This window comes from Ictidomys tridecemlineatus, chromosome 5 (assembly GCF_052094955.1).
Source record: "Ictidomys tridecemlineatus isolate mIctTri1 chromosome 5, mIctTri1.hap1, whole genome shotgun sequence".
Lineage (NCBI taxonomy): Eukaryota > Metazoa > Chordata > Mammalia > Rodentia > Sciuridae > Ictidomys > Ictidomys tridecemlineatus.
Genome location: NC_135481.1, coordinates 102451314 through 102472092, shown reverse-complemented (window position 1 = coordinate 102472092; position 20779 = coordinate 102451314). Strand labels below are relative to the sequence as shown.

Here is a 20779-nt window from a genome sequence, read left to right as displayed (position 1 = left end):
TGTGTCACTAGAGTATGCTAATTTCAAATCCTTTGAGTATAAACCAAGGAATGGGATAGCTGGGTCAAATAGTGATTCTATTCCCAGTTTTCCAAGGAATCTCCATAGTGCTTTCCATATTGCCTACACCAATTTGCAGTCCCACCAGCAATGCGTGAGTGTACCTTTTCACCAACATTTATTGTTGCCTGTATTCTTGATGATTGCCATTCTGACAGGAGATAAAATCTGAGTAGTTTAGATTTCATTTCTCTAATTGCTAGAGATGTTGAACACTTTTTCATATATTTATTGATAAATTGTATTTCTTCTTCTGTAAAGTATCTGTTCAGTTCCTTAGCCCATTTATTGATTGGGTTATTTGTTGTTTTCTTATCAACAAATTTGGTGTTAAGTTTTTTGAGTTCTTTATATATCCTAGAAATTAATGCCTTATCGGAGGTGTGTGTGGTGAAGATTTTCTCCCAATCTGTAGGCTCTCTCCTCCCTTTATTGTTTCCTTTGCTGAGAAAAAGCTTTTAAATTTGAATCCATTCCATTTATTAATTGTTAATTTTACTTCTTGTGTTTTAGGAGTCTTGTTAAGGAAGTCAGATCCTAGGCCAACAGGGTGAAGATTTTGGCTTATTTTTTCTTCTATTAGGTGCAGCATCTCTATTCTAGTGCCTAAGACTTTGATTCACTTTGAGTTGATTTTTGTGCAGGGTGAGAGATAGAGGTTTAATTTCATTTCGCTACATATGGATTTCCAGTTTTGCCAGCACCATTTGTTAAATAGGCTACCTTTTCTCCAGTGAATGTTTTTTGGCATTTTTGCAACTGCTTTTTAACAAAGCAGATGCTGCACAGGGTAAGATGAAGTGGGTGAGGATGTCTGGATAATGGCTTTCAGCAGCATTTATGAAGACAGAGATTGCAAAGTCCTTTGTTGTATTTGTTTGAGGTAAGCACGTGTGCGATATAAGTAAATGTTTGTCCCTGGAAGTCATTTCTCCCTCATTAAATCTCTCTGTGATGTATTTATGCCTTGCTTATAGCAATTAATGGCTTTTAGCACTTTCTCTCTCAAGTCAGCTATTTCTAACTTAAATCTTCTATGACAGTGGCTTTGAAAACATAGTACACATAACTCCTAGTGAAACTCAAGATTGTAGGTGATGCATAAACATTTTTTATTTTAATGACTATAAAAAGTATCAGTAGTGTATTATTCATGTAATTTTACAGATATTTCTTGGAAACAATAGTGGCAATCTTGGGGGAATTTGATAGAGCATTAACCTTATAATACCCCAATTATCTTATTTATAGCCTCCGTTCTCCATGCTCTGATAAGAAATTATATGTGAACTAGTATGCAAATGTATCTCTGTGCTTCCCTCAATCCAAACCAATTTGTCATATTCTTTAGGCCTCTCTTATACAGAGATTAAAAGGTAAATTTGTGTGAGCTTATTAAAGAAAATATAACTAGAATACCAAAGCTTAGGAAATGCTGTTTTCCTGGACAGTGTGGCATCTTTGATTCCAGAATACACAGAGATCATACATGTTAAGTTGGTGTTTTTTTAAAATAATATTTTTCTAGCTTCAGCCTTTCTGGTATTCTAACAAAAATAAAAAATAGTTGTTTATTTTTCCAGCACACCCAAAACTTTGTAAGCAATCAAATCATAAAATCTGAACAGATTTTTGTTCTTTTGAAGTGAACAAGACTAACCTGCTGCCATAATGTTTAGTTGATTTCATCTTGTTCTTTACAAATCACCCAAAATATTGCCAACTGAACGGGGATTTTTTTATTTTAATAAAAACTAAAAATAGTAATGGATTAGACTGATTATTAGGATCAGCATGGAACTTAGTTAAGCATATTAAGTTTTAAACCTAATAGAGCTCCATTTTACCAACCCCTTTTCTCTTAACAAGTCACTAAATAAATTACTCAACAGGGACATTAGAAAAGCAAAGATTGTGAAGAAATTCAGAGAGGCCATTTTTAATATCAAATGTAAAATTCTAGGTACTAAAAGTATAAGGTATATCAGTTAAATTTATTAGCTTTTAATAGGCATGTAATTAATAATATATACACTCAAACAATCATCATTTCCTTTAAAATGCTCACTTTAAGAGAATAAGAAGTGTTTCAAATGAGGCCAGCATTTCTAAAACATCTTATGTTTCTGTCTTTAATTCAGTGGCACGACCTATTGAGTGCTCTTGTTGGCAACAAATTTTTATCTACTGTTAGTAGATTCGGTTTTTGAAAATAAAGTCACATTAAGTCAAATCTGAAGTAGACAGAAAATACATGAAAATGGAATAAAGAGTTTTTTATTAGTGGTTTTCTAGAAATATAAAATTTTATACCATATAATACCAATTAGTAAGGATAAGTGTATTAGTATTATTAGAAAAACTACTGAGCTTCAGATGACATGATCTAGCACAGTATTCTCATGAATGTTATTCTGGTGGATGAATATTGCTTTGGGTTTATAGTATTATTGAATCAGTTGGATTTCTTATGGTAAAGATGGTTAGCATGGTTTTAAGTGCTGCCTGTGCAGTGTGTCTATCCAGACTGAATAGGTTGATAAAATGTAAAATGTTAGAGGACTTAAAGGAGATCTGATCCAGCCCCCTTAATTTCTTACATGAAGAAACAGGATGTGACAGTGTCTCCCATGTCCCAACTTCCACAATTGCAAATTGGAATTTCTGTACTTTGATAAAGAGATGATCATATACATTATTGAATGACAAATGGATAGCAGAAGAAATAAGAAATGAAATAAAAAATATCTAGAGGTAAATGAGAACAGTGATACAACATATCAAAGTCTCTGGGACACTTTGAAGGCAATGCTAAGAGGAAAGTTCATTGCATTGAGCTCATTTATTAAAAGAATAGAAAGCCAACAAATAAATGACCTAAAAGACCTAGGAAAAAAAACAAATCAATACCAAAAGCAGTAGAAACAGGAAATAATTGAATCAGAGCAGAAATCAATGAAATTTAAACAAAATAAACAATTCAAAATAATTGACAAAATATAGAGTTGGTTCTTTGAAAAAAATACATAAAATTGATAAACCCTTAGCCCCGATAATGAAGAGACAGAGAGAAAAAACTCAAATTACTAAAAAAAATTATTATAAAAAGAGGAAATATCATAACAGACACTACTGAAATACAGAAGATAATCAGAAACTATTTTGAAAATTTATAGTCCAATAAAATAAAAAGTCTTGAAGACATCAACAAATTTCTAGAGACATATGAACTACCTAAACTGAATCAGGAGGACATATTTGAATAGATCAGTTTCAAGCAATGAAATAGAAGACACCATCAAAAGCGTACCAACCATGAAAAGCCCAGAACCAGACAGATTCTCAGCCGAGTTCTACCAGACCTTCAGAGAAGAATTAACACCTTAAATTATTCATGAAATAGAAAAGGAGGGAACCCTTCCAAACTCATTCTGTGAAGCTAGTATCACCCTGATACCAAAACCAGACAAAGACACATCAAGGAAAGAAAACTTCAGACCAATATCTATGTTCATAGATGCAAAAATTCTCAATAAAATTCTGGCAAATTGCATACAAACATGTTAAAAAGATAAGGCACCACCATCAAATGGGGATCATCCTGGGGATGCAAGTTTGGTTCAACATACAGAAATCAATGAATGTAATTCACCACATCAAGACTTAAAGACAAGAATCACATGATTATCTCAATAGAAGTAGAAAAAGCAGTTGACAAAATGCAGCATCCTTCATGTTCAAAACACTAGAAAAACATCATATCTTAATTTTGTAAAAGTTATATAGGCTAACTCAAGGCCAACATCATTCTAAGTGGAAAAAAATTGAAAGCATTTCAAGAACTGGAACAAGACAAGGATGCCCTCTTTCACCACTTTTATTTAACATCATCATTGGAACTCCAGCCAGAGCAATTAGATAGGAAAAAGAAATTAAAGCACTAAGAATAGGAACAGAAGACTCAAACTCTCACTATTTGTTGATGACATGATTCTATATTTAGAAAACCCAAAAAAGTCCAACAGAAAACTCCTAGAACTAATAAATGAATTCAGCAAAGTAGCAGGATATAAAATGAACACTCATAAATTAAATATGTCCCTATACATCAATGATGAATCCACTGAAAGCGAAGTTAGGGAAACTACCCCATTCACAACAGCCTCAAATAAATAAATAAAATACTTGGGAATCAATCTAACCAAAGAGGCAAAAGATCTCTACAATGCAAACTATAGAACACTAAGGAAAAAAAAAATTGAAGATCTTAGAAGACGGAAAGATCTCCCATGCTCTTGGTTAGGCAGAATTAACATTGTCAAAATGGCCACACACTTATAGTGCAAGAAGTAAAATCAAGAATCAGAAAATGTGATGAAATCAAACTAAAAATCTTCTTCACAGGAAAGGAAACAACCAAGAATGTGAAGAGAGAGCCTACAGAATGGGAGAAATTCTTTATCACATGTATCTCAGATGTTTATAGCAGCTCAATTCACAATAGCTAAACTATGGAACCAACCTAGGTGCCCTTCAACAGATGAATGGATAAAGAAAATGTGGTGTATACATGCACAATAGAATATTATTCATCCTTAAAGATGAATGAAATTATGGCATTTGCTGGTAAATAGATGGAGCTGGAGAATATCATGCTAAGTGAAATAAGCCAATCCCAAAGACCCAGTGCCCTAATGTTTTCTCTGATATGCAGATGCTAATTCACAGTAAGGCTTATGGAGGCGGGAGGCATCTAGGGAAGAATAGACGTAATTTGAATTAGACAGGGGGAAAGGGAGAGGTATGGATATGAAGGGTAGTAGAATGAATCGGACATTATTACCCTATATGCATATATGATTACACAACTGGTGTAATTCTATATCATGTTCAACCAGAAGAGTGAGAAGTTATACTGCATTTATGTCTGATATAGGCATTCTATTGTGATGTATAACTAATTAGAGCAAATAAAAAGAAAAACATAACAAAAAAGAAATGAGCATATGTGATGGAAAGATGGGAAGATGAAGGTAATCAAAGCCTCACCCTCATGGAGATTAAAATCTAACTTAGCGAGCATGCAGAATGAGTTACTAAGGGCAGATTTTAAGGCAACCATCTGCAAGGTTGAACTTTCAAGTAGGAATAAAGTTTGCTGAGAAAGAGGTTAAACTTGCTTGAGCATTGATGAAATATTGGGACTTCATAGTGAGCATAAATGGAGAGATGGTACATTGTTTGATGAGAGACAAATTCAAGAAAACATTTCTGCCACTGATTCAGAAATGCCTATGTGCTTTTTCTTTCTCTCAGGGAAAGATTGAATAACTTAAAATTCATCAATTAAATGTATCATTTATCTTATAAATTTTGAACTTATAGTATTCCTGAGAGAAAAATATTTGGTGGGCATCCATAAATATTAATCATTAGATATCAGTTTAGCAAAGAAATATAGTCAGATTAGAACAGATTTTAAGAAATTACAATGTGGGTTATGAAAGAGAAGTGGAAGAAGCCCAATGAAAATATTAGAAAATGCAAGTTTCTTCATCCAATGGAATTTTTTCAGAGAATCCTGGCTAACTAGCTTGTTGAGACTTAAGATAGCAATAAAAATAGGTCCTTGTACTAAGGATATAAGAATTGGTAAAAGCAAAAGCTGAGTTTATTGAAATTGCAAAGACTCTTTCTTTTTAATAAAGATTTCTTTTTTATATTTAAGAATTTGATTCAACAGCAGGCAAGAGTTAAAAAGAATATAATCACCTTCTAGAATTTACTTCTATAGACATTCCACAGATTAAATAGCGATATAGAATTGGAGGAGATGAAAGTATTTTTTTCATATTCTAGAATACTGATTATGCAAAGAGATTATGAAATATATTTCTTTCAATGTTAATTTCTCTGGTTTTATTTCAAGGTAATATGGGAGATTCTGACAGTTCTTAGAAGATATAAAATGTTAGTACTGAAAGCTATATTAAAATTGAACCTCCTCATTTTCTATGTGTGAAAAAAAATAAATGTGAGTAGTTGGATGATAAGTAAATCAAACATTGTAAAAGAAAGGATAATAGCTTTAAGTGTATATTCACCTATTAACAAAGTATCAAAATATTTGAAGCAAAAATGGATAGAGCCAAAAAGAAAAATAGACTAATCTGTAATTGTATTTGGAAATTTTAATATTCTTCTTTTAATCATTAACAAAATCATAAGAATAAAAATCAGTCCTGATATAGAAGTCTTAAACAACCAACAACACCTAATATTTTATATCAAACAACAACACCTAACTAATATTTATAGAATAGTATCTCCACACACAATCGCTAATTGCACATATTTTTCAAGTACATATTGAACATTCTACCGGATATATTCTGAGTGATAAAAATTCAATAAATTTAAGAAGATTGAATGATAAAAATTCAATAAATTTAAGAAGATTGAAATGATATGTTGTTTTCCTACACAGGAATGAAACCAGAAATTGAAAGATATCTAAGGTATTCCCAAATACTTAGAAATTAAACAGCTTATTTTTAAATTATCCAAGAATAGGTGAAGAAAGAAAAGCAAAGGAAATATAAATATTTAACTATATAAAAATAAAAACACAACTTATGAAAATCTATGGAAACAACTAAAAAGTGATCAGAGGAAAATTGGTAGTATCACATATATATACTTCAAAAGAAGAACGATCTGAAGTCATCAGTCTAAACTTCTGTCGTAAGAAATTAGAAAACAAAGAGCAAATAACACACAAAGTATGTAACAATAAGGAAGGAATAAAAACAGAAATCAATGAAATAAAAAGGAAATAAATAGAAAAAATAAACTAAACCAAAGCTGGTTTCCTTGAGAAAAATTTATAAAATTAAAAAAACAAAAAACAACTAAATAGACTGAATAGAAAGAATATACAAATGGCTAAGTTTAGGAATGAAAAAGGTACATTAATAGAAATCCTTATGACGTTAAAAGTATAAACAGGTAATATTATGATTCACTTTATGTATGACAATTTAAATAAAATGAAATGAATATGAATAAACAGCCTTAAAATGTATTATTCAGAAATCCCAGTTCTAGTAATCTATATTAAATAAATAAAATTTGAACATAGCTTTTTTTACCAAGATGTTTACCAAATGGTTACTTACAGTAGGAAAAAAAAAAAGCTGGAATCAACCTTAAGTTTATGACAGTAAATTTATAAAATATACTATGATGTAACTGTGATGATGACGATTGAAAATTTCCCATATAGTGTTATTTGCAAAAAGTAGGAGGGGCTGGGAATAGCATGTAAGGCACATGTGTTAAGTGAGAGAAAGAGACAAAGAGCAGGAAACAAAATACTCAACAAATGGTTTATAAAATGTTTTATAAATAGATATTTATAAACAAAAACTGGAAAATTGTACTCTTAAATTGGGTTAATAAGCTAATTTAATGGATTATTTTTTTCTTCTAAATGTTTTGTTTTATTTTCCAAATTGGCTAAGGAATGAAATATGTCAGTGCCTTATTTTAGCCTTGTATTCCCAGAAGCTGGTTTTATCATTAAATATATATTATTTTTGTAAAATGGAAAAGATATAACCTGTGTTTTGATGCCAGTTAATTTTGTTTTAAATTTTAGAATCAAGCCATTGAGGAAAAATGAATATTATTTAAATATCTTCATTATTCCTCCAGTAGACACATTTGAGGTCATCATACAGGAGCTTCTCCATGAAAATGCCCAAACTGCAGTCTACCCTTTCTCATCTTTCCAGTTCCAGTGTCAGTGGGCAAAATGTGTATTTGCTTTATCTTGCTTTCTCTTGTCTTTCTTTTCTCTTATCATGCCATAGTCATCAAAGCATCTTTTAGTGGGAAACCATATCATTACACTTTTTTTTTTGTACTTACAGACTAAACCATGATTTAGTGGAGTTCTCTAGCATTAGTGGAGACCATCACCTTCCTTTCCATTTATGCATTTTCCAACTCCAGACAGGCCTTTAGTATCCACATCTGAACTACCACAATTACTAGCTTGTCTGACTCTAATTTCCCCTGGTTGTTGGAGTATTTAAAAGTGGTTGTTGGAGTATACTTGAGACACAATTTCTTTCCCAGAAATCCTACAGTGAGCAGCACCTATTTCTAATGAAATCCCCATAATGTGTTAGCACTAAAAAAAAAAAAAAAAAAAAAATCACGTGGTTGAAAACCTCAGGATCTGCATGTTATGTAGAACTAAATTCCTTAATACATAAAGGCTAAAAGGCTAAGATCTTCAACCATCTGAGGATTATATACATGCCTTTTTTGCTCAAAATAAATTGCCCTTTTACAAATATGTACAAACTTCTTTTTGCCTTTCTTGGTGACAAAAAATTAAGAAGCTGGTAGCTTGTGCAGAGAATGACACCTAATTCATCAAGCTACAGCCTTACTAGGTGGGGACCATGTTTTGAGGAATCTTTTAGAGCCACCTTTTGCTATGTAATCATTAGCAAAATTCTTGATCTCTTCCACTCTCCAGACTCATAGTTATCCCCCATCACAGCCTTTTAATTGGTATTCCCACCTCAACACTTGCCCACTCCAATATGTTCTCCACACATTGGTCAAAGTAATCTTTGAAAATGTAACTCAAAGCTATTATTCTACTTTTTAAAACTCTTGATTGCCTTCTGATTGTATTTAAGAAAAAAAGTCCCTTTACCCACGTCTGGACCTACTATGACCACCTTCCTCTGCAGAGGCTCAGTATTCCTAATCCATGAGGTCTTCCATGTGTTCTTCAAACACACCAACTCTTTTTTACTTCAGTACTCACATGGTCTGTGACATCATTCCCTCCTTCCCTACTTCCCTTTTAGTTTTCCCTTCCCTACCCATAAGCTTCCCCTTACGTGACTCACTGATTTCATACCCAGCATTGAAATACTGCCTTCAGTATCAATTTCCAGAAGGATCTCTTTGGATCTCAAGTCTAAATTGGCATATTCCTATTATTTCTTGCTCTTATAGCAATTATCACAATTTTTAATAATATATTTTGTGTAGTTATACCTTTCTTTCCTGCCAGCCTTAAAGTTTCCTGATCATATACCCCAATGTCTTGTTTGTTCTTTGTTCAGTACATAATATGTGTCCAATAAATTATTATTAAATGAATGAATAAAATAAAGAAAAAAGAATAATAAATAATTAGAAAAAAATTCATGAGAAAACTGCTATTATTTTACTCTTTATTAATGTATATTAAATCACCCACTTTAATCTGCTTAATTAATAAACTTATTTAAAGTTGTAATCATCTTTTTCAGCTAAGATTTGGGTAGAAGGACACATTCATACAACACATGAAAAGAGAGACCTTTTGTGTGGTCATTTTTGTTTGTCTTAAACTTTTGCTGAATGTGTAAGAAGATTAATCATAATGGAAGGCAGGCTAGCTAAATGTATTTAAAAATATCAAATTATTTTTATTGACTCAGTGTTTCCACCTAAGAATTTGTCATAAGGAATAGACCTAAATATGGAAAAAGTTATATATTTAAAGATATTTCTCACAGTGTTATTTATAGGAGTAAGACACTGGAAACCACCTAAATGCCAAGTAAAATAATGGCTGAGCAAAACTTGTTACATCCACCAGATAGCATATGAGTAATCACTGAGCTGAAGGTTAGGATAATATAATGACTCCCAAAATGTTTATAGAGTAAATGTAAATAACACAATTTTATAACCGTGTTTATAAATCCTATTCATAGACGTCAAAAAAAGACTGGAAAGAAATATGTCATGCTGCCATAGCAATGAGTGATTTCTTTTTTTAGTATATTTTCTTTAATATATATTTTATTTTTTTCAAAGATTATAATTGTATTAAACTATTCACATGTAATATAGTTTGCATATTGAGATTCTGTCTCAGTTTCAGTACATTTGAGCCTTGGTCCTTACATTTTGTAATAACTGAACCAAAATGTCCTGCTTTCTTTCTTAGGATGACAGAAGCTTTGTTGAAGATTCCCATGCTCATGGATTAGTTCACTCATCTTCTTGGCAGGATTACAGTCGCTTCCTGTCTAGTCCACGATTTTCACACTTGAGCCGTAAGTAATAAAGTCCTGTACCAGTTCTTAAATTGGATTTAAGAAAATGCAACTCATGAGAAAATTAAACTTCAGGACTAGTACATGATCATAATATTCATGTGCTAAGTTTGAGAAAATTTTATCATGAATCATACAAATAATCACCCCAAGTACCTTTATAATATTACCCAATTTGCTTTAAAAATATATGTAGAGAGAATATATATAAAAATATATATATTTATATATAATATCTTTTTTAGATCTTACACTTCTCAGAAAAGTCAAATCACCCAAGGTAAAATGTTAATTAAGCAAAATTTTTTGTTTGGATATTGTTAATAACTATAAATTGAGTAAAAGAAGTTATTTTTATAATAAAATTCAAATCATCAAAAGGAAGATTTTTGCATATAACTCATCAGAAATATGTGATCTTGTACAAAGAGTTAGACTATGTATGAGTGCCATTACCCACTAGAATTCACTCTGTGAATACTCAGTGAATGCCAGTAAACTGTCCTCAGCAGCCTAAGCAAGGTATGAGTCCCATGGCTCAGAATACTGTCTTCCACCTTGTATGCCTCCTCTCCTTCTCTTTCTATGCCTGTTTTTCAGCTTTCAGCTTATGTGAAATGTTCTTAAAGGAGGCATTAGAGTTTAGTTTTGAAGGTGATTTCTATTATAAGACCACCATGTGTTACAATTTTCCTTTAAAATATTCCTCAGAATAATAATTGTAAAGCCCCTTGATGTTTGAGTGACTTTTGTTTACTGTTTGTTTCCTCCACCAAAGAGTGAACTCATTGAAGATAGGAGAGTGCCTATTTTGTTCACCACTGTTTAGCACTCTACATTGTACTTGGCACACAGTTTTTACCAATTAATATTCAATAACATTAGATGAACATGCGTTTAAGTTCACTATTATCCAAACTATTGGAATTTCGATATTATTTAATGGATTCTTATTTACATAATAATGTATTTGTTTAGTTTACCATGGGCCTGAAATGTTGTGCGTTCAATTTGATAATTCTGTCATTTAAAATAGCTAGATAGTTACAAAATAATGTACCAAAATAAGTCACAAGAAATAGGTCAAATCCAAAGGTGATAACTCTCATTTTTGCTGATTAATATTCATGGATTCATTAAATAAATATTTATCAGTTTCTGATAAATGGTTTTGTCATCATTATATCATGATTATTTTATTCCAAAAGCTAAGCATTTTTCTTTCCTGTTCTAATCATTTTACCAAGTGATTTCGTATCCACATAAACTCACTGCTATTCTAATCTGGCAGCACTTTTCAATATGGATTGTATCTCCAGTTAGAAATGGCATCTCAGAATCTGATAGGCAGGAATTTTTCTCTCTCATGTTAAGCCATGGAAAACTTCCCAGATCTATTTAATATAATAAAACATGGAAGAGGAGAGTAAGAAGTAATGACAGTTGAACATCAGAAAATTTCATCAATTATGACATTTGAGAGCTTGTAGATAAAAACAGCACCATGACAGGAACATGGAGGTCATATTTCTCGTGATGTTTCATTTTGGTATTGTGCCTTTAATAAGGCCCTAAAAAGACACCTAGATGGAAGTAGTTAGAAGACATTAAGTAGAAAGCATCAAAATTTGTGGAATTTTAGGCAAAGAAAGAAAATATATTCAACTGTCTAAACATTTTATGGCCAGCTTTGGTAATTTTTCAAATTAAGATATTTCTCACAGGCAGCCATAAGTCTCTATATAAATCTACTGGCTCATTTATTGATTGGGTTATTTGTTTTTTTGGTGCTTTATATATCCTAGAGATTCGTGCTCTATCTGATGTGCTTATAGTAAAGATTTGCTTCCATTCTGTTGGCTCTCTATTCACCTCACTGACTGTTTCTTTTGCTGAGAAGAAGCTTTTTAGTTTGAATCCATCCCATTTATTGATTCTTGGTTTTAATTCTTGTGCTATAAGAGTCTTACTAAGGAAGTGGGGCCTAATTCAACATGATAGAGATCTGGACCTGCTTTTTCTTCCATTAGGCACAAGGTCTCTGGTTTAATTCCTAAGTCCTTGATCCACTTTGAGTTGAGTTTTGTGCATGGTGAGAAATAGAGTTTTAATTTCATTTTGTTAAATGTGGATTTACAGTTTTCCTAGCACCATTTCTTGAAGAGGCTAGCTTTTCTCCAACATATGTTTTTGGTGCCTTTGTCTAATATGAGGTAATTGTAATTATGTGGGTTTTTCTCTGTGTCCTCTATTCTGAACCATTGGTCTCTAAGTCTATTTTGGTGCCAATATCATGCTGCTTTTGTTACTGTTGCTCTGTAGTATAGTTTAAAGCCTGGAATATTAATGTCACAAACTTCACTCTTCTTGCTAAGGATTGTTTGGGCTATTCTGGGTCTCTTATTTTTCCAGATGAATTTCATGATTGCTTTTTCTATTTTTATGAGGAATGTCTTTGGAATTTTTACTGGAATTGCATTTAATCCATATAGTGTTTTTGGTAGTATGGTCATTTTGACAATATTAATTCTGCCTATCCAAGAACAAGGTAGATCTTTCCTTCTTCTAAGGATTTTTTAAATTTCTTTCTTTAACATTCTGTAGTGTTCATTGTAGAGGTCTTTCACCTCTTTCATTGATTCCCAAGTATTTTATTTTATTTTTTTAAGGATATTGTAAATGGGGTAGTTTTCTTAGTTTCTCTTTCTGAGGATTTGTCACTGATGTACAGAAATGCCTTTGATTTATGGGTATTGATTTTATATCCTGCTACTCTGCTGAATTCATTTATTAGTTTTAGAAGATTTCTTATGGAGTCTTTTGGGTCTTCTAGGTATAGAATCATATCGTCAGCAAATAGTGATAATTTGAGTTCTTTTCCTATCTATATCCCTTTAATTTCTTTCATCTGTCTAATTGTTCTGGCTAGAGTTTCAAGGACTATAGGAACTGAACAGATACTTCTCAGAAGAGGATATACAATCAACAGATATTTGAAAAAATGTTCAACATCTCTAGCAATTAGAGAAATGGAAATCAAAACTACTCTCAAGATTTAATCTCACTTCAGTCAGAATGACAGCTAAGATTTAATCTCACTCCAGTCAGAATGACAGCTATCAAGAATATAAACAACTATAAGTGTTGGCGAGGATGAGGGAAAAAAATGCACACTGATACATTGCTGGTGGTACTGCAAATTGGTGCAGCCAATCTGGAAAGCAGTATCAGATTCCTTGGAAAACTTGGAAGAGAACCACCATTTGACCCAGTAATCCCACTCCTCGGTTTATACCCAAACAACTTAAAAACAGCGTAGTACAGGGACACAGCCACATCAATGTTTATAGCAGCACAATTCACAATAGCTAAATTGTGGAACCAACCTAGATGCCCTTCAATACATGAATGGATAGGGCAACTTTGGTATATATACACAATGAAACATTACTCAGCATTTAAGGAGAATAAAATCATGGCATTTGCAGGTAAATGGATGGAGTTGGAGAATACAATGCTAAGTGAAGCAAGCCAATCCCAAAAAACCAAAGGCCAAATGTTTTCTTGATATGAGGATGCAGACTCATAATGGCAATGAATGGGGAGCATGAGAGGAATGGAAGAACTTTGATAGGACAGAAAAGGCAGGGAGGGGAGGGCATGGGGGTAGGAAAGATGGTGGAATGAGTTCAACATCATAAATCTAAGTACATGTATGAAGACACAAATAGTGTGAAAATACTTTGTGTACAACCAGAGACTTGAAAAATAGTGCTCTATATGTGTAATGTGGAATGAATTGCATTCTGCTGTCATATATAACAAATTAGAACAAATAAATAATTTAATAAAAACACAAATCTACTGGTTCAAAAGAAATAAAACTAAGAAAAGGGAAAATTATCATGGAGAACATAATTTGAATGAGAAAATATTTATTGCACTGTAAAATTTGACTGAAAAAATTAAAAATTAAGATTCATTTAATGAATCATTTAATTATGTTATTAACTAATTCTGTCTTCTGTCTCACACTTCTTTTGTTGACAAGTTTGTTTTAGGATTTATCTTCTAAGCCTCTTGCCATATTTTAAAAAATACTCTTCAAAATTGAGTCATAGCCACCTTATTATTAATTATTATTAACTAATTAAATTATTTCTAGAAATCAGATTCATTCTTATTTGCTTTTCTGATGAACCTTGAATTTTTTGTTTTTAATAATGTAACTGTTGGGAAATTAGGATCACCTTGAATATTTCTATTTTTGTAACACAAACAAATTTAGCTTAATCATAGAAATTGTCCTATAACTTTTCTTTAATCTTCTGTAAAACTCCTACATTAAAAAGAAATGTCAAGGGCTATGGTTGGTTGTAGCTCAGTAGTAGAGCACTTGTCTAGTACATGTGAGTAACTGGGTTCAATCTTCAGCATCACATAAAAGTAAATAAATAAAAGTATTATGTCTATAACTAAAACGTAGAAACAATAAGAAATGCAAAACCAACAAAGAGAAAAATGGAATCTATAGCTAAAGATAATACAAAAGAGGTACCCTTGAAGAGATCAGAGAAAATATTAGATCCATTAAAAATAAAAGCAATTATATTATGAAAAAGGAACATGTAGGAAAGAGGTCTCAGAATTTTAAAATGATTGCCATGAAGATCAAATAACAAAACAACAACAAAAAAGAAAAACTTGGAAATGTGGAAAATAAAAATCAAGAAAACCACAAAGAAAGTAAAAGAAAAAAAAAACATAGGACAGTAGAAAATTTTTTAAAAAGCCATTCCAAGAGGGACAATCCATGATCAATGGAAATCTAGTATGAGAGAACAAAGGAAACAGCAGAAGGCTAGGAGTGGTCAGGGTAAAGGGCTCCTCCGACAAGTAGCTGCTGCACAAATGTCATCCTGAGGTTGACGCCTATGCTTCCTGCATCTCATGCCTTTTTCTTTCTTGTTTCACCCCTTTCTTTTGTGGGAACACATCAAAGAAGGGGAGGTGAAAGTTTTCATATTTCTGAAAATAGATTTCTTCTCTTTATACTCGGTTAATACTAGCTGGCTATGAAATTCTAGTTGAAAATTATTTTCCTTCTGAGGACTTTGAACAGTTATTTTCCAAAATTCAGTGATGGTGTTGAAAAACTATATGTATTTGACTCCCATTCTTTCCAAATGATCTTCTCTGGCCCTCCTGTAGCCTCTCACTCCCTTCCCACTCCTGGGAACTTGTAGGAACTGTGCTCTTCAACCTTAATGAGTTTGCCATGCTGTGCCTCCGTGTGGTCTTGTTTTATTCCTTCTTCTAGATACTTGTTGGCGGGGCCCTTTAATCTGGACACTCATGTTCTTAAATTCTCCCATATTAAGGGGAAAAAGGAGAGATTCCTTTGAGAAAATCTTTAGGGAATAAACAAATTATCTGGTAGAGTTGAGCACTTAGAAAAAAGATAAACTACAAAAAGACACAAAAATCTAATTGAGCTATTAGAAACAATTAAGAAAGTCACAGAAAAGAGGAAATAAAAAATAAAATTAAAACATGAGTCAGTTAATAAGTATAGGGAGAAAATGAATAAGAAACATTGTCACAGAATACCTTAGTCTTATGTGAGCTGTATTTATTTACATATTCATAAAAATATAAACACTCAGTATTGACATAACTAAAAGTTTAGATGTAGCTATATTGGGAGGATGGGAATGTAGGTGGGTGTGGATAATGTCTAAAAATGATAAGTCAGAAAATAGCAATAAAGACTTATTTTTACAAAAATGAAGCAAATGCAGAAAATAAATCTAAAAGAGTTGGCTGAGGTTGACTCTGAGGAGTGAGACTGTAAGATTAGCAGGGGTTGGGAGAGACTTCTGTTTTCTGTGTAACCCTTTGGTACTGTTAGATGTGTATATATACACTTTGGCTAAAAACAAGTCTTATAAAGATAATTGATACTAAGAAAACCTGGGTTTTATGTCTGAACAGCAAAGGTCTGATTTTCTTGTTAATCCAAAATGGAATAAGAAGTCTGGCTTTGGACCAGCCATTTGGACCTATGCAGACCTCTGGCAAGTAGGCACTGACAGTCCTTAGGCAGATGTTCTTGGTGCATAGAACAGGCACCTCCTTCCTTAGGTTAGAATTGTGCTGTACCAGGCCCTTTTGTCTATGCTCTGGAGTCAGAGGCATTCATTCTGCTGACATAGGTGCCCTGTCAAACTGTGACCAAACTAAAGCATAGAATCACTGACCATGGAAAAAACAAAGGAAATGGGAAAATACTGCATAATTTGTGGTCTCTGAAATGATCCAGCATTAATGAAAGTTTGTTTTAAGAAGTAATTTATGTCAGCTTTGTGTAGTTCAGGTCAATTCATGAAAAGGTAGATTCCTTCTGCCAGGAAGAAGGAAAGAAATGTATAAATTGTAAGTTTATATTACCATTGGAAATAGGAACACAGAAATCCATTATTTAAAGCCATGATCACTACCAAATTTATCCTGGCTGGCTAGAAGTTATGGCCATGAGTCAGGACACACTTTTAGAAGACTTGAATTCCATTACCTTTCGCCTGTAGACAGTGGGGGCTTAGTGAGAGAGGCTCATAATGTCAGCTTTTGAAACTGTCATTTTTATTTTTTATAAGTAGTGACTGACCACTAGTCTCCATGTATAGCTCCTTTTAAACTAAGGGAACACAACTCCAGGACAGGGCCTTTACTCTCAGGGATGGAACCAGTCTAAACTTGAACAAGATCTCTGTAGCAATCTGATGACCTCTAGAAATCTCCAGTCCTTTGAGACTAAGAGGTTTAATCTCTTTGGAATTAGTGTCTCCAAACCAAATTTTAAAATAAATGTAAATTGCAAATTTTCTGTAAGTTTAAAAATATTTTAAAAACTAATATTTATTAAAATAAATAAGTAAACCCAAAAAGAAAGATCTGTGATTTTTTTCATGGGGCAAAAATGTTATCTAAGAGTTACTGATGTTACAAGTGGATCATACATTTTATTTTAACTTGATATTTTTTGAAAAGCAATTCAGTGAAAGTTGCTTTAAACAAAAATTTCACTTCCTTACCTCAGTTTATATTGCTATAAAAAGAAAAGTTAGCATTCTCAATTTGTGTTTTGAGGCGCCATTAGTGGGAGTTTAAGTTTCTGGTCAAAAAACAATTTATCCACAGCAAGAAAAAAAACAAAAACAATTTATCCACTGCATAGGTCCAATGGCTATTTTCATTTCATTTTATAGTTCAAGGTCTACCTGGCTAACCATGAGTATATAATTCTTAAGTAATTTGCTCTCAAATTGACATTTATGTGGTAAATGCCAATGATTTATGGCAATAAAAATGGAGATACTGCCATGTATGTATATATCAAAATAGCTCTACTGTCATGTATATCTAAAAAGATCAAATTTTTTAAAAGATGGAGGTACTGATAAGGTAAGGAAATCTATGTTTCAGATAGTTTTCACTGACAAGTTAAGTGCCAGATATTTTCAAATAATTGAATTATGATTATTGTGATTTGACAGGGTACTTTCTCTAGGTTCTCTCTAGAAGCAACTAAAAAATTAGCCATAGACTCCTCTTAAAAATCCCTTAAGTATATTCACTTGATCAACCAATATATATTGAGCCTTGTACACAAGGCTCTGTGTTTGCTTCTGGAGGAGATAATAATGAACAAGACAGACAAGGTCACCTCATCTCATGGCGAAACAGGTAGTCAGCTAATAAGCAAATAATTTAAAATGGTGGTCGGTGCTGTAAAGGTAAAATGATGGAAGGCCCCTGGAACAGGACCACTACTTTTGATGGATGATCAGAGGGTGCCTCTCTGAGGAAGCTGCATTTGAGCTAAAACCTGAATATCAAGAAGAACAAGCTAAGTTGATATTGGGTGGAAAGAGTCATTCTGATATGAGGAGTACAAAGTTCAAAGACCCAAAGAGGAAAGGAACATGGTCTGCTAGAGAGATGGAGCAACCAGAGAGACTGAGAGGATGCAGCCCTAGTGAGATGTTTGGGTTTTTCAGGTTCACTGGAAGGCAGTAAAAGGCAAGGGTGAAGAGGTTATGCAGGAAAATGGCATGACCTTGTTTACTTTTGGAAAAGAAAAATTCTGATTAGGGTATGGAGAAAGGAGAGTAAAGAAGCAGGATTAAAAGAGGGAGAGAGAAAAGCAGTGGCCTATGCTGGGATAATAATAATGGAGATGGGATAAAGCAGGACTTAGGTGAATTTGGGAGGTAGTACAAAATATCAGAATTTTCTCTTAAATTGGATAGATAGATTAAGCAGAATAAAGGAAGACAGGAACCAACCTTTGAGAACTTGGGTGGATGGGTGTATAGTTTTCTAAAGTGCAGGAAAGTAAGGAATGAACAGGCATTGAAAATAGAAATCAGGAAGAAAGATTTCACATCAAAGCATTCAGAACTCAAAAGAGCAGTAAGAGGTAGTAGAAAAACAGTAAACCTAGATTCCAGATCTCCTAAGACAGAGCAGATAACAAAGAGGATTCTATGAAATAGGAAACCCTTACAATTTCTCTCTTTAATTCAGTGTGTGTGTGTGTGTGTGTGTGTGTGTGTGTGTAAAGTCATTGTATTCTAAAGAGCACACATCTCCCACTCTCAGATACTCACAAATGAAAAACTGAAGTTTTTAAATCATGCATATATGTGTTTTTGAAACATAATAACTGATTTGTTAAAGGTCTATTATAGAATACAAAGTTTAAATTACAGAAAACTAGATTGAATATCATGATTAATTAAGTACCTTCTAAAATCAACTTTTTAGCCCTGGTTTTATATTCACACTGGTTTGTTTTTCTCTTTCCTTTAACCTTGCCAGCATTTACCAGAAGGACCGTCGCTCCAGATTCAGCTTCAGTGAAGGAAGATGCCGCAAGTTTACCAATGAATGGAACAAGTTCACAGTCCAAGAAGGAGGACTATGAGAATAAAAAAGGCAAAATATAATTAGTAACTCTTTGGAGTGGTTTACAAATAATCACAGATCTATCCCTCTGTCATTTGGCCCAGGTCGTCTAACAGACAGACCTGTGGCTTTGGCTCTTTGGTATTACCAGATATGGACTAAAATGATAACACAGATAGTCTTTGTGAATGATATTTCTTTAATCAATTCAAATAAGAGTAAATAATTCCCAATGTGCAGCTAACTTACTGGCAACTTACACCAGCAGAAAAAATGATACTTTTCTCTTCACATTTTCCTTTTTAACATGCGGTCAGTCACAATTTCCTCACCAAAATTTGGATTTATAATTGATACCTTTCAAAAATAACTGGCTACAAAAGAGGAAAATACATTTCTTTTGAGGCAACAGTTGCCAGCACTTTAGATTCAGGGAGCATTTATATACAATTGATTTTTTTCTCAATGCTTTCTCCCTAATAAATTATCATGTGTTATAACATGACATGGAGATAAGCATATATAATATTGGACAGTCCACTTTATAAAAGCTCAGGATTGCTATATCCATCATCTTAAAAGTCTACTACTACATATAATAGCAATGTAGAGTTTATAAATGATATCTGAATTCTAGAGCACTGTAAAGAGTTCATAGCACAATTTATTTATTTGTCTTTTGTGGCCAAATATTCCACTGTGATCACTCCAGTCATATCCTGGACCATCTTTTGTTTTTACTATGATCAGAATCTCAACACCAAATTTCTGTGCCCATGAGGTTCATTCTGCAAGAGTTTTCATATAATTTGGTACTGTCTTATCTGCTTTTCACGTCCGCTTTTCTCAACATTGATGTGTTTACAAGAACTTATCCCCTTTACAAACTGATCTACCAGGAGAAAGATTTATATTTAAATGCTAAATACTGATAAATATCTAGGAACTGAATCCTAGTGGCTCATGGTGGAAAGATTCTGTACAGAGGCAAGGACAATAAAGCAATTCCTTTGTAATGTGTGTTACATTTTTTTGTTTGTTAAAATATATTTGCTTACTAGACTTCTCACATTTCATAAAGCTTCTATTTCCACTCAGCATGTTTTCCTAACTTTCCATAACTGAGGGTGCAGAAATTAGCACTCCCTTTCCCTGAACAGAAGTGCAATTCTTATTATAGAAATGAAGATGTTGTATATCCAAAAATTAAATAACACAAACTTCATAGTCTCTGAGACTACAACATAAATTTATCATTTAATTGTTCTAAAACCCTCTTATTGAGTTCCACATGCTAGTCATGCTAGAAGAAATACCAAAGCCGGTGTATGCATTCAGAAGCATGCTTGATATTATGAATTACATGTGTTTAGGCCAGCTGAAAAAAAATCAGACAACATGAAACAAGTTTGATTTTGTTTTATCTAACCTCATAACTTAACAGGGTTGTTAATGTACATTTTGAGGTTTTTAACTCCAGTAGTTCTTTGAAAATCAGGTCACAGTCCTAGTATTCTATGTAACCTGTATCAGTCTAGGGAAATCTTTAGGGTATTGAGAAATTATCACAATTTCTCAACTGATGTTTTGTGACTCCATAATTGTCTATTTTG

General features: G+C 32.8%; 1 protein-coding gene across 4 annotated transcripts in view; it reads left to right on the top strand.

The window, feature by feature from the left end:
• Cep128 (centrosomal protein 128) overlaps positions 1-20182 on the top strand; it is a 407740-nt gene extending 387558 nt beyond the window's left edge. For all 4 annotated transcript variants that reach the window (XM_040274764.2, XM_078050644.1, XM_040274765.2 and 1 more), the window contains 2 exons: positions 10088-10196; positions 19080-20182. In XM_040274764.2, coding sequence (XP_040130698.2) covers positions 10088-10196; positions 19080-19207 — 237 coding nt within the window. In that variant the 3' untranslated portion in view covers positions 19208-20182. The remainder of the gene's footprint in view (positions 1-10087; positions 10197-19079) is intronic.
• The last annotated feature ends 597 nt before the right edge of the window (positions 20183-20779 follow it).